The sequence below is a fragment of the Budorcas taxicolor genome, chromosome 13 (genome assembly GCF_023091745.1).
Source record: "Budorcas taxicolor isolate Tak-1 chromosome 13, Takin1.1, whole genome shotgun sequence".
Taxonomy (NCBI): Eukaryota; Metazoa; Chordata; class Mammalia; order Artiodactyla; family Bovidae; genus Budorcas; species Budorcas taxicolor.
The window spans coordinates 29,505,821-29,520,108 of record NC_068922.1 but is presented as its reverse complement, the minus strand read 5'-3'; the positions used below and the strand labels follow the sequence as shown (position 1 = coordinate 29,520,108).

The window sequence follows — 14,288 nt, the reverse complement described above, 5'->3', positions numbered from 1 at the left end:
CAAATAAAGGCTGGTTTCATTCCTGCTTGGTAACCAAGCAAGAAAGCGGCACCCCTGTTGATTGCTAAGAGATCCCATCAGATCTTATAAGCTAAATGTAAGGCATATCTTTCTGAGCCTGTCAATTACTGTGTGTAATCAGCATTGTGGTTCAGTGCAGCTTCCAAGTAAAGACCTCATGGTGCTTTATACCCACAACAAACCTTGCCCGCTGTATAGGTAACTAAAGTCTTTCTCCTTGAAAGAATCTCTGAATCTTTCCCTTGTACGAGGTTTCACTCTGGAGAATTCAGACGAAAACTGATCTGCGAGTGTGTGTTGAAGAAAAAAGTAGTGAACTTGGATTCACAGTATCTCAGTTCCACATCTGGGTTTGTCCCTCATGTGGCTGCCTGTGGACTTCATTCTAGATGCAGTCTTCATGTAGCAGGTTATCTGGTTCCCTGGTGGGGATGTGGGAGTTGGTGGTGGTGAGAGAGAAGAGCTGGTAAAAGCCCATAGGAAGGGCAGGGGAGGGAAGGGAAGGGAGGAAGTGGCAGAAGAAGGAAAACACAGCCAGGGTTGAAACTGTTCAGTATAAGAGCAAACAACTTTGTTCTTCCGTAGGGACCTAAGGGCATCAATAGTTAAGGACCAGCGTCAGTTGATCATAACAATGACCCTGAATTAGCATGAAGAAGTCAAAATTATATTCTACTTTATGAGGCAGGAGTAAATGACACTTTTTAGAATTATAGAAAACTGCCTTTTCAAACTTTGGCAAATCTGACCCAAGTTCTATGAAAGAATAATTCCCAAACCATGTTCAGGAGATGTCCTGGGGGTTGCAGGGTTGGGGAGTTCTCTCCTTCTGTTTGCAGAGAAGCTTGTCTTTTATCTGTTTATCTGTTTTATATACTATTTTAATTGTCTTAATACAAACATTCCATTAAAGAGAAAGAGTTCAAATGCTTTAAAAACCATTTGGAAGCTGATGATCTAGAAATTTTAGTATCTAGAAATTTCATTCCTCCGGTGATGCCAGAGAATGGCTCTCCCACCTTCACACACATGCAGCCTCAGTAGTTGGCACAGCACAGCGCTCCGTCAGCACAGAGACACAAGCAGCCACCAGCTCGCCTGCTCCTGACACACCCACTTCACAGTCGGCCACCCTCCCTGGGCAGTGGCCACATGCATGAAGGTGGCAACCTGGTTGGGCTGGTGCCGTGGGGCACGAGAAAGCATGGAGTCCTGCCTGCACACCATCACCAGATGACCCACCTCGACTGGCTCATGAAGAGGAGCCCGAGAGAGTCGGCATGAAGCCCCATTATGCTGTTACGACCACAGGTGCCGCCCTAATGTCTGAACTACAGAGGAGACAAGCTTAACCTGGTCAGCCTTGCGGGCAACTGTGCTGAGCCAGGAGTGTCCAGAGGCTGGCCCTGCCCGGGAGGCAAGAGAACAAGCAAGAGACGTTGCGCTTGGAGTTTTCTAAGCAGGATCAGCCTGGATATTCCCCTGGATCTTCCCCTGATCTGTCTGAGCAGCGCTGAGGTGCCCACAGGGACGGGAAGTCCCCGCTCTTTGTACCCTGGCTGCAGGTCCAGCAGTTACATAACCCAGTCAACAAAAGAGACTCTGCAGAGGTCTGTTTGTCCTGCCTCCATTCCAGGCACCACTCCCCATTCACGAGTACAAGAATCTCTTATGTGTGCAGTTCCTCAGGTGGGAAAACACCCTCATTCCACACCCTCAGGATTTCAATGATGAGAAGCATATGTTTCTGGTACACAATTCATTAATTCTTGTGTTCCCTGCAGCCAGTTTCCTCCCGGAAAACACAGAAAGCTTGGAAATAGTTTTTGCCAATAACAGCATGATTGTTGAATCCTAAAATGGCGTCACCCTCTATTCACTGAACACGTGTACATTTTACGGAAAACTTTGTCTGAAATAAATGCCTCTTTCCCAGCTGGCTTTGTTCCCTCTGGTTGAAAAGAGGAGAATCCCAAGCTTAGCTGCACTCCTGTAAGGAGATCTCTCCTGCTAACTACACCCAGCTTTGCACAGAAGGTCATCTGATATTATTTGGCAGGGGTGCGGGTTGCACGTCGGGCTTTCACACTCAAATACCACCGTGTTCCCACGCCAGGAATATTTCTGGGTGCTGAGAAGACAGAAGGAATATAGGACTTGGGGTTAGCAGTTTAGGCGAGGTATGCTTCTGGAAAACAGATGATGTAGTACCATGTGCCCTGGGGTTGATGGGACCTGGAAGGCCCCCACGTGCAAGAGGGACTCAGGATAAACTGGATGTGACTTGAATCCTGAAGAATGGGTAAGCTTTGGAAGAAAGGAAAACCATATGAGGTTGGAACACTGGAGGGCAAAGTCATAGACTCAGGTAAAATTGTCTGTTGGGAGGACCAACCTGCGAAGAACTAAGGGGGTGCCGAAGTGGGGGAGGGGCAGGCGGTCGGAACAGCTCTGACCTCACCTTTGTGCCTCCAAGGACAGGTCCTGGTGGCTTTTCATTGCCAACAACACTGGTACCCCTGCACCAGCCCTTCCCGGGCTCCCTCCCTCTCCCCCGCCCACCCCCCCCCCCACCCCCCCCACCCCCCACCGCGGCATCATGCATCAAGCTTGCCCGCTACACTCTGCACCCCTCTGTGCCTCTGTTCCCTCCTCTTTCCCTCTGCTCGCCCCCACCCTCCACCCCCACGTGAAGTCCTGCCTGTTCGCCAGAGCCCACCTCATCCCCAGGGGGCATTCCTTCCTCACTGCGCTCCCAAAGCAGCTGGTGCTCTGCCTTCCCGGCTTTTCCGGCTCCCACCAGCATCATAGGCTCGAGTGCCTGTATGGTGTGTGTGGCGGTGTGTGTGTGTCCACTCATTAGGCTTGTTCCTAGCGTAACTGGGAGACGTTTTAAAAGTCCATTTCTGGGGAAAAAAAGTCCATTCCCAAGACTTCCTTGGTGGTCCAGTGGTTAAGACTCCACTCTCCTAGTACAGGGCCCAGAGTTCGATTCCCTGGTCGGGAAACTGGATCCCTTAGGCCACAACTAAGACCTGGCACAGCCAAGTAAACATGACAATGAAGTCCATTTCCAACTGATGCGGCTGTGCTGCACTGTAGAAAGCCAGGGCAACGTAGCCATCCAGGTAGGTGGCTTTCCCTGAGTGATCAACAGGAATTAGCTCTCTGCGCCCCCATCTCTTTTCCTCTGGGTCCCTTTAGCCTAACCTCGTATCCGCTCCACTTGAAGAGCAGTGACTCAAGAATCTAATCTGAGGGAAACTGCAAACGAAAGAATGCAGGCCGCTTCCTGGCTGATAGGAGATCCTGTTGGGGCCGCTCCTGTGAGAGAGCGTGTGGGAGTGGGGTGGGGTGTGTAAGTCATGAGCTAAACAGCGCGGGTTCCCCAGGGGAAAACCGGAAGCAGTGGCAAACAATCCATTCTCTGCCTTCAGGCAGACTTTCTGACTCAACACAGAACCTCTTTAGCTGCGTGTGCCACGTGCCCTCGCTTCCATTTCCTCAGCAGCTCCTGGAGTGAGTGGGTGAAGCTCAGAGTGGCTGGACCATCTCTGGCTTGATGCTCTTCAGCCAGTGAACCTCATACTTACTTTATGGAGATTCCAGCCTATTTTCTCGTCTAACTTGAGATCCTCCGGAGCCATGGTTCAGCCAGTTGCACGGGGAGGTCGGACAATACAAAGCACCCACTGATGCCTGGCCTCCCCCATCTTCCTTCTTTGTTCAACTCCTGTCTTTGAGGAAGAGGAGGAAGAAGGGTGAGGAGGGAAGAGGAGAAGGGGGGAAGAGGAGGAGGAGGAAAGCTGGGGGGAGGAAGGAGGAGTAAAGTGGGGAGAGGAAGGGAGGGGAAGGGATGGGAGGCAAGCTGGGGCACCTTTCCACCCAATACATTTGAATGTTGCTATGGCAACTGATAGGCCCTAGAAGCCCTGCCAAGTATTGTTTTTTTCCCCTCGGAGGGGAAGGAAATCCACTCTCGCCACCTTGTGTGTGCATGCTAAGTCGCTTCAGTCATATCAGACTCTTTGCAACCCTATGGCCTGTAGCCCACCAGGCTGCTCTGTCCATGGGATTCTCCAGGCAAGAACACTGGAGTGGGTTGCCATGCTCTCCTCCAGGGGATCTTCCCGACCCAGGAGTAGAACCCGGGTCTCTTATGTCTCCTGCATTGGCAGGCAGGTTCTTTACCACTAGCGCCATCTGGGAAGCCCAGTGGTGTGTATACACCTAGGAAAGGCAGGGATTTGGAGACCGGAAGGTGGAATATTTGGTGCATAGCTGATGAATTTAGGCCTGGAGGGGACAGGAATCCACACATGGCCATTTCATGGGGTGGGTGATCAATCATAGAGAGATCTCTGTGTAAGTGACCCATATGTCTGGGCCGGTGGGTCCAGTGGGTGTGCATGGGCTGGTGGGGGCCCTAGCCAGCACTCTCCCTGGGAACCTTCCAAAGTGAAAATGTTGTAAATGCTGGCAAGTTCAGTAGGGGATGCAGCAGGGCAGAGTAGAGAAAACAGCACCAACCTTTAGGACAGACAGACAGACCTACTCTGCCTCTGCTTTGCTCTCTACCCCTGGGACAGCTCAGAAGAATTCCATGTCTCACCAGTCTCCAGTCTAAAAGGGGAAACGAGTCCTCTTCTGTAGAGTTGTTGTGAAACTACTGATAACATGTATAAAGCATGTGCTGTGATGAGCCAGCACACAGTAGGTGCTCACTAATGTGAAATACTCTTTAAAGTAGTAGCTGAAAGGCAGCACTGACCTGGACTCCCTCAGTGTCTCTCAACATCAGAGCCAACTGGAAGCTTCATAAACTACTCACCTGAGCCAGGCTTCTGGGTTAGAATTTGCAAAGATGGGACCAAAGAGTCTCTCTCTATATATATTTTTAAACTTCCTGAAGCAACTCTGATCGCACCAGTCTGCAATTCCAAATAGGAAATCCGTTTACTTGCTTGAGGATAAGGAATATAAACAGGACCGGAGTTTCCCCTCTTCTTTCCCCTCCCACCAACCCTTTCTATGCTGCCTTTATTCTGCTTCTAAATTCCAAAGGCTTCTGGAGGAGATGGGCCATGGTGACAGACGAGTAAACTCCAAAGGCTTCTGCTAAAATTATCCGTGTTTGGAAGCAGGGACGTGTGATAAAGTGGCTGAGAGTAATGCAATCAGGAAGGCCAGGAAAAACTCTTTCCTGAAAGCTAGATGCAGTTGCTCCACAGGAGTTGGCCCCTCTGGCTTTCTGATGGGTTCTCAATGGGAATCTTAAGGCGATTTGTACCATGTGCTTAAGCCTTAACTAGGAGTTCCGCGTGCATCTGGCTGAAGTCTTTTTCCACATCCCACAGGAACGTGGCTGAAGAGCGGTCTTGGCCTCGTGCACCAGGAAGGCAGTCAGCTGACGTGGACGTACATTGCCCCTCAGCTGGGGTACTGGGTGGCTGCCATGTCTCCTCCCAACCCAGGTAACAGGGTCCCTAACACCTGCACTGATGGCAACCAGTTTTTTTGAGGGTTCAGGCTACCGGTGCTTTTGAAAGTGACTTCAGCAGAGAGATCACATCTTTTTAAAATATGATTGAATGTGTGAAAAATCAAATGATGAGAAGAAGGTATTTGGTGGGGGTGGGGGAGTTCTGGTTGGAACTGTCCCATCCAGGGTAAGAATAATGCAAAGAAAATAGTCTTGTCTCGAATCTGTTCTGCTCACACAGCTGCCATAGGGAATTCTTAATCTAAAGCCCACAGAAGTGGTTCAGACCTCCTCCCTAATTCCTGAAACAGCTGCGGACTGGTAGAAGAGGACGTAGGAAAAGGCACTCACTAGAGGGACCAGCAGCAAGTCACTGTGGAAGGGTTCCTGGGGCAAAAACTGAACTGGGCATTTCTGAAAGGTTTAAAAGCAAACCTGTTGGTTTTTGTCTAAAAGAATATGCCTCCATTCAGGATAGATGAATTAACTCATATTTTCCCCTAAAATTTAATTTCACCAATATTTTCACTGAAAGTGTAAGTTTATTTTCAAACCTAACCACCTTGATTTATCCCTATGAGTATTCTAGAATTTTTTTTTTTTTTCCCAAAATAGTTACCTTAGGAGAAGTCTTTCCAGTGATGGCTTCCATTACTCACAATGCCTTGCCTTTAGACCCTGTCTCCCTTGGACTGCTATCCTTAGTGAAACTCTTCATGGGTGGCCAGTCTTCATGCTCAGGGGGTCCAAGGGTCCCTTTGTTGATTTTTCTTAGACATATCTAAAACTCACTGATTGCCAAGATTGGTGAATAAAGTAAGTCGTTGAGCTAGGTCAAAATGCTGGGGATTTCCGTGGTGGTGCAGTGGTGAAGACCTCACCTTCCAATGCAGGAGTGCATGTTTGATCATCCCAGGGATGGGGGAGCCTGGTGGGCTGCCGTCTATGGGGTCCCGCAGAGTCAGACACGACTGAAGTGACTTGCAGCAGCAGCAGCAGGGAGCTAAGAGCCCCCATTCCTCGGGGCCAAAAAGCCAAAACATAGATTGTAATATTGTAGAAAAATCAATATCAACATTAAAAATGGTCAGCCTCAAAAAATAAAATAAATATAAATTTTAAATCTTTATTTTAAAAGATGTGCTATGATTAAAAGCTGATCCTTGTCAATTAACCGTGAAGGCAGTTCCAAAATGGAAGTACACAATATTTTATCAATGGAATTATCACTGGAATGAACACTTAGGACTCCCAAAGTAACTGATTTGATAGAGGCCAACCCGAGATGGGTGTTGAAAAATCTGTTGCCTTTACTTTATAGTCCCACCTGAGAAAATGTACACTTCACATCTAGGTTTTAAGAGAAAGTGTTTCCCTTTACTGTGTGGTTCTTGTAGCCATCTGGGCATGAAGTGAGTGCATTAATGTCCCAGTCTCCAAATCTGAAGTGTCTAGAATACAATTATGAGTAAAGAAAGAAAGTCCTTAAAAACCAAAGCCTGTGCATTAAAGTTAAATTTTATTTTAGATCTATTTCCAAGACCCCTGATGATGTGTTATGTGACAGATTAACAGCTGCTTCTGTAAGGAAGAGAGAAAACTAGACTGCTAGATGTAGGCTGACCCAAGCTTGCGGAGGAGCAACGAAGGAAGAGACAAAAAGCCATAAAGACATATATGATATAAACCCTGGTGGCATTTAATGTAGAAATACATATACTGGTAACCTCACAGTCATCACTTGTATTGAAACAAATCACAGCAATGCTGTGCTTTCATGAACCCGAAACCAACAAGAAAATAATGAGAGTTTTCTCTTTCATTCTCTGGCTAAGAAGGAAATGAGGGAATCTTTATAAAGATTTCCGTTTAGCAGAAGATATTTGGTTGGCCAAAAAGTTCATTCAGGTTTTCCCATACCATCTTAGGGAAAACCCTGAAAGAACTTTTTGGCCAACTCAATAAAATAATAACATTTTAGGTACTTTAAAGGGCTGAACTTCCATTATTTGAAAATGATTTTTATGTGCATCTCAGATTTCTTGGTGACCCCTGCCAAGGTATTACCTATGTTTGTGGGGTTGCTCTGTGTTAAAAAAAGAATTGTTTCTCTGAACAATTAAGGCCGTAAACAGTTAAGGCCGTGGTGGCCAGTAATTTTTCCAACTTCTTAAAATATTCACTTTCACCCCATTGAAATGATTTATAATTGGGAGAGGATGATGTTGTCTTTTAAACTTAAGTAATGTCACTATTTTCAAAAATCAACAAGTCTCCTTGGGTTTAGCTAGCTTAAGAGACTTGTCTCCTAAAGATTATAAAGAAATGTATCCCTTAAAATATAAAAATCAATGAATAAATGGGTCTTTATGGTGTTTAATAATCATAACAATTCTCCTGTGATGCTATGTGTAATAACTATATTCCTTCCTTCCCATCTTTTGGTGCACTGTCAGCATACTTACACAGCAGTAAGTGCCCAAGCATTGTAATTTGGGGGAGAGTTTCGTTATTGCTGTCAATCCCTTGTTAGCAATGTTAAGATAGATTCTTACTGCTATTGAACATAAGGAGTAAGTTAAACTACCTCTTGGGATTCTTCCCAAGGTAAATTAAAGAGAAAATAGGTTTAGTTCTGATCACCTTGTCTGTAAGTTCTAGAGAAGTCTGTGGCCACATCAGGTTAGCCATTTTGAAAAGATACTAGAAAGATGTTATGTTTTTTTAAATGGGAGGCATTTTAGAAACACTTGATATCCCTGTAATAGGCTGTAGATTTTTTTAAGTCATAGTAAATTTACTTTATACATTTCAACTGATTTGTTAAGGCCAAGGGCTCAGTACTTAGTAATCATTGCCCAGGGAAAGTGTGAGTAAAATTTCATGTTTTGATTTGTTTTCTCCTTCTGCAGTGCCATAAAATCCCCAGGTCTTCATGCCATGTCTCTGAGTGGATAAGTCCCACTCATGATACGATGATCATATATCTAGTTTTCTTATAGTCAAAGGTCATGTATTTAGAATGATGAACATGGTACCAAATGTGGCTCTCTTCTTGACTAAAGAGGGACCGTGGATGCTACACACAGAATTTGAGTATTCACAGTGCTCCGGTGATGGTTTGGGTAATCCCTTTCCATTGAGGGGAATTATGGTGATGCTGCAGGCACAACATCTAAAAGGTGTTTGCATCGGGCCCCCGTTCCACACTTCAGCCAATAAGAATAAGAAAAAAGGGACTTGCCTGGTGGGCCAGTGGTTAAGACTTCACACTCTCACTGCCGAGGGCCCATGTTCAATCCCAAGTTGGGGAACTAAGATCCCACATGACACATGGCCAGAAAAGAAGAAGAAGAAGAAGATTATGCTCTCTTCTTGGTGAAAGGTGTTCAGAAATCTAAAATGCCCTTTTCTGGCCTTCCAGGTCCAGTTGTCACACAGGACATCACCACGTATCACACAGTCTTCCTTTTGGCCATCTTGGGAGGAATGGCTTTCATTCTTTTGGTTTTGCTGTGTCTCCTTTTATATTATTGCAGGTAAAGTTTTATCATTGGGGCTTCTTTTTAACTTGGAATTTCTTGCACAAATTCTTGGAATTTCTTACTTGTGGGTAAGACTCTGAGTATCCAATACAGGTGGCGCAGGTTCAATCCCTGGTTGGGGATCCACGATCCCACATTGCCACATAGTGTGGCCAATAAATAAACTTTTTTTTTTTTAAATTTTTTGATCAGTGGTCCAGTGGGTAAGACTCTGAGTATCCAATACAGGTGGCACAGGTTCGATCCCTGGTTGGGGATCCACAATCCCACATTGCCACATAGTGTGGCCAATAAATAAACTTTTTTTTTAATTTTTTGATCAAGAACTGAATATCTGTCATATAAGTTGCAAACAAAGTGGGATATTACACTGTGTGTAATGTCTTTAAGGGAGGAGTCATAAAAAAATAAGCTCAACGATTGTCACAGTTCCCTGAGAATAGTCCTAAGTGGTAATCAAGAGATGATATTCTCAAGGACAGAGCCAAACTTTTCTTCCTGTGATCCCTCATCTGATTGACTTGCAAGAATATTTATTGTTGACTCTGCTTTGAATGAATAACGTGGATGTACTTGGGGTACAATCTGCAGGTTTCAGCCCTCAGCATCAAAACAAGGCTGATGGTATAGGGTGAGAAGGTTTCTGGCTGCTGATTAGTGTTGTCTTGTTTCTTCCTGTGGGAACTGAGAATTAGGTTTAGGCTAGAACCCTCACTGTTCTGAGATTTCAACCTTGGGGTTTGTATCTTTGTTCATAGGCGGAAGTGCTTGAAACCCCGCCAGCAGCATAGAAAACTGCAACTTCCCGCCACCCTGGAGAGTTCCAAAAGGGATCAGTCGACTTCCATGTCACACATCAACCTGCTGTTTTCTCGTCGGGAATCAGAATTCCCCGGTCCACTCTCTGTCACCAGCCAGGGCCGCCCCCCGGATGCCCCGGGCCCAAAGGAGCTGATGAGTGGAGTCCATTTAGAGATGATGTCTTCCAACGGGGAGGTGGACATGCACACACCCATGCTGAAGCTCTCCTACAGCACCTCCCAGGAGTTCAGCTCCCGGGAGGAACTCCTGTCTCATAAGGAAGAGGCCAAAAGCCAAATCTCCTTTGATAACCTGACACCGAGTGGGACGCTGGGAAAAGACTACCATAAGTCGGTGGAGATCTTCCCCTTAAAGGCTAGGAAACCTATGGAAAGGGAAGGCTACGAGTCCCCTGGCAACGGTGACTACAGGAGGAGTTACAACGCCATGCTCTCGCAGCCTTTATTCGAAAAGCAGGACAGAGAGAGTCAGGCCTCTGTGACCCACGTTTCCACAGGAAGTAAGCTCACCATTCAGGAACACATGTACCCCGCGCCTTCATCTCCGGAGAAAGACCAGCTGCTGGAGCGCAGACCTACTGAATGTATGATGTCGCGATCCGTGGACCACCTGGAAAGACCTACCTCTTTCCCGCGACCCGGCCAGCTGATCTGCTGTAGTTCCGTAGACCAGGTCAACGACAGCGTCTACAGGAAAGTATTACCCGCCTTGGTCATCCCGGCTCATTACATGAAACTCCCAGGGGACCATTCGTACGTGGGCCAGCCCCTGGTCGTCCCAGCCGACCCGCAGCTGGAGATTGAAAGGCTGCAGGCTGAGCTGTCCAGCCCGCACGCAGGGATCTTCCCACACCCCTCCGCGCAGATCCAAGCGCAGCCCCTCTCTTGCCAGGCCATCTCACAGCAGCACCTGCAGGACACAGGCGCCCGGGAGTGGGCCCCGCAGAGCGCATCCATGTCGGAGTCACTCTCCATCCCAGCATCTCTGAACGACGCGGCCTTGGCTCAGATGAACAGCGAGGTCCAGCTCCTGACAGAAAAGGCGCTGCTGGAACTCGGGGGTGGGAAGCCCCTTCCCCACCCCCGGGCCTGGTTCGTCTCCCTGGACGGCCGGTCCAACGCGCATGTCAGACATTCCTACATTGATCTCCAAAGAGCAGGGAGGAACGGAAGCAATGATGCCAGTTTGGATTCTGGCGTGGATATGAATGAACCAAAATCCGCCCGGAAGGGGAGAGGAGACCCCTCAACTCTGCCGCAGAACCACCCACCCGTCCAGGAACATCCCCAGAAGGAGTCGAGGGCCGCGGACAGCTCGGCCTACACGCAGCTCGTGTACCTGGAGGACATGGACCAGAGCGGCAGCGAAGGCGGCACCACGGCCGGGACACCCGAGGACAATGCTCTGCGGTGCCTGCTGGACGGCTCCAGCCGGAGGAGCGGCAGCCAGCTGCCCAGCCTGCAGGAGGAGACGACGAAGCGAACTTCGGACGTTGCCCCTGAGCCAGCAGCCACTCCTGACCAGAGGAGATCCGCTCCGCAGGATGAGGAAGACGACGAGGACGACGACGACCAGGGAGAAGACAAGAAGAGCCCGTGGCAGAAACGGGAGGAGAGACCCTTGATGGCATTCAACATCAAATGAGCAGTCCAGAGCCACCCAACCCGGGACCAGATGCAGTTGCCAAAAATTCTTTCTTAAGGAAGCGCTTACCTGTTTGTGGAGGAAGTTGAGCCACGTCTGCCGTGGGCAGTGGACTTTTTTCTGCAGTTACCCTGTTCGCTGTCTAAGTGTTAGAGAGGAAGTCAAGTTCTTACTCAGAAGAAAGGATGATGATACAGGATGCCTCGCCTCCAGGGAGAGGGCTGAACGTAGTGTCTGTCTGAATGTCAGTGTCGTTCCCCATTCTTGATGTGTCCACCCCAGAGGACACTGAAAAACCACACGTGATGTCCTGATGTCACTAGGTTCTGATGATAACCTCAGTTCTCCTCCAGATTCTGGGAACAGAAGAAACTCTTTTTGCATTGCTTGAATCCATTTTATCATGATAATGCTCCTGTGAAATTATTATTGAGAAATTAGCTTGGCACTTAGTGTCTGGAGGTATGCATTATCTCAAAGGAAAACTATGCATCGCTGCTTCGTGGTCTTACTTTGCTTAGGTTTTGGCTTTGGTTAGATTTCGTTTCTGATTTGCTTTTTACAGACACACACACACAACACACACACAATTAGGTTGTAAGGATTTAATTCCTTCCTTGTCACCTGTTCTGCTTCTCGGTGGGTTATTTCGATATCACCTTTCAGGAACTTCTGAGTGTCACCTCTTAACATCCAAGCCTTTTAATGAAATAGTACTGAAGTTTTTAATCAGCTGCCAGTCCTTCAATTCTGGTCCCATTAACTCCAAGTGCCTTTTTTACAGTGACGACAGACAGTCCCTTACTTTGCTTTTTTTGTTTGTTTTTCTTAACTTCTTTGATTGAACTGCCTGGATTTTATAAAGTTATTAAACGATCCCCTTTTCTTTCAACTGCATGCTGCCAAGTGCCCATTTGTGCTCAGAATTCTCATTTCAGCTCAGCGTACTCTCTCGTTCTCACGTGTGACGTGGATTCTGTTTAGCTAAGCTAGCCTAGAGGACACTTTAGTGATCCCCTCCCCCATGCCACCCCTTTGACCACTAGGCACCATTATGGTTTTATTGGCTGTTTGTATATACGGTTACGTATTCTGAAATCCTATGGGCTGATCTTGCTCACCAAACATGGAGTATGGGCTGAGCAAGTAAACTGAATGTGACTATTAAACAAATCTTATGTATTATCCAAAAGTGCCAGAATGACTCTTCTGTGCATTCTCCTTAAAGAGCTGCTTGATTATCCAAAAATGAAAACTCAGAATAAACTCTGAAGGAAAAAAAAAACCCTATCTTGTGGTCCTTTTCATTCATTCTGAGCCATTGTTGGTTATAGAGTTGCCATTAAGAATTCTCTTATCATTCCTTGGCAGTCTGAAAGGCCAGTTGTTGGAATTACCTTCAAAGACTAACATATGGTGGGGAGAGATAAACTAGGAGATTGGGATTGACATATACACACTACTAAATATAAAATAGGAAACTGTAAGGACCTACTGTGTAGCACAGGGAGCTTTTCTCAATACTCTGGGAAAAGAATCTAAAAATGAATGGGGAGATATATATATATATAACTGATTCACTTTGCTGTACACCTAAAACTATCACAATGTTATAAATCAACTATACACCAATAAAAATTAAACAAAAGAAACTAACACATAAGACACCTAGGAACTGACATAAAAGCCCACCTTGTTGTTCAGTTTCATTCAAGAAAACAAGATAACATTTTATTGTGTTTCTGTACTTTATAAGAAACTGGTGTGTTCTTTTTTTTCAGTATTGATCCAGCATCAAAAAGATGTCATTCAAACGAGCAGAACCCTCCCAGATGTGTGAAACTATTAATCAAAATCATTCATGGAATCATCAGTCTAGAACAAATCAGTGGAAATAAGTAAAGCTAGCTAGTTTCGTTATAAAATCTTTAGTCATGAATTCCACAAGGCAGAAAACAAGTCAAGCTGATTTTTATGATTTTAATTCTCAAATGTAAATGTTTAGTATTTTGCTTTTAAAATGGTTGAGAGATTTCCTGACAGTGTTTTGAAGTATCTGAACAGATGGGACTCTGTGGTTTAACAAGTCAGGGACTGTTTAGAAGTGAACATTCTCACCAGTAGGTGGCAGGTGAACCCTGGCAGACACCGTTAAGACTCCAGGTAAGCACCATTTGTCAATTACCCTCCAAAGAAGTGGCCTCTGGAAGAATACTAGAGCAGACATAGGTGATGGGGGAATGCCAAGAGGTCCCCACCCATTTGCAGCTCAACCTCCAGTGCTGCCACTGTCGTAATCTCCTTCAAGCATTAGTAACAAGAAGAACTTCATGTACAATGCATGTTACCTGTGTAACACATTACCTGTCAGTGCTAATGATGTGAGATTCAGCAGGAAGATTGGGGGAGGGGGGCTTTCCTGATTCCTTCTCATTAGGCAGGATAATGAAAAAGTGTGGAGCAGCCAGCCATAAGCATGAGACACTGTTGCTAGAAAGACGAGGCCGTGTATTTGCCAAAGGGAAGTTGATTCTGCCAAAGATGAAGCTCACTTATCTTACACTGATCCAAAAAGAGGTTCAGAGGCTAACTTTTTTGCTCAGGGAGCCAACTTTGGTCACCAGACTCGAACTTTCCGGAAAGAGCACCCTAAGTGTGTGTACTTTAAACAGCGTATTTATCTTATCACAGAGTTCCAGGTCAGTTAAATTGCATGAAGAACTAAAGCCGTCAAAGGCCTTGCTTCTGCCACCTAGTGGTGAGTTTTCACCAGC

General features: G+C 46.4%; 1 protein-coding gene across 2 annotated transcripts in view; it reads left to right on the top strand.

Moving 5' to 3' along the window:
- Positions 1 to 12,740, top strand: part of FAM171A1 (family with sequence similarity 171 member A1) — a 127,943-nt gene extending 115,203 nt beyond the window's left edge. For both annotated transcript variants that reach the window (XM_052650993.1, XM_052650992.1), the window contains 3 exons: positions 5,379 to 5,495; positions 8,928 to 9,042; positions 9,807 to 12,740. In XM_052650993.1, coding sequence (XP_052506953.1) covers positions 5,379 to 5,495; positions 8,928 to 9,042; positions 9,807 to 11,514 — 1,940 coding nt within the window. In that variant the 3' untranslated portion in view covers positions 11,515 to 12,740. The remainder of the gene's footprint in view (positions 1 to 5,378; positions 5,496 to 8,927; positions 9,043 to 9,806) is intronic.
- Positions 12,741 to 14,288: the final 1,548 nt, after the last annotated feature.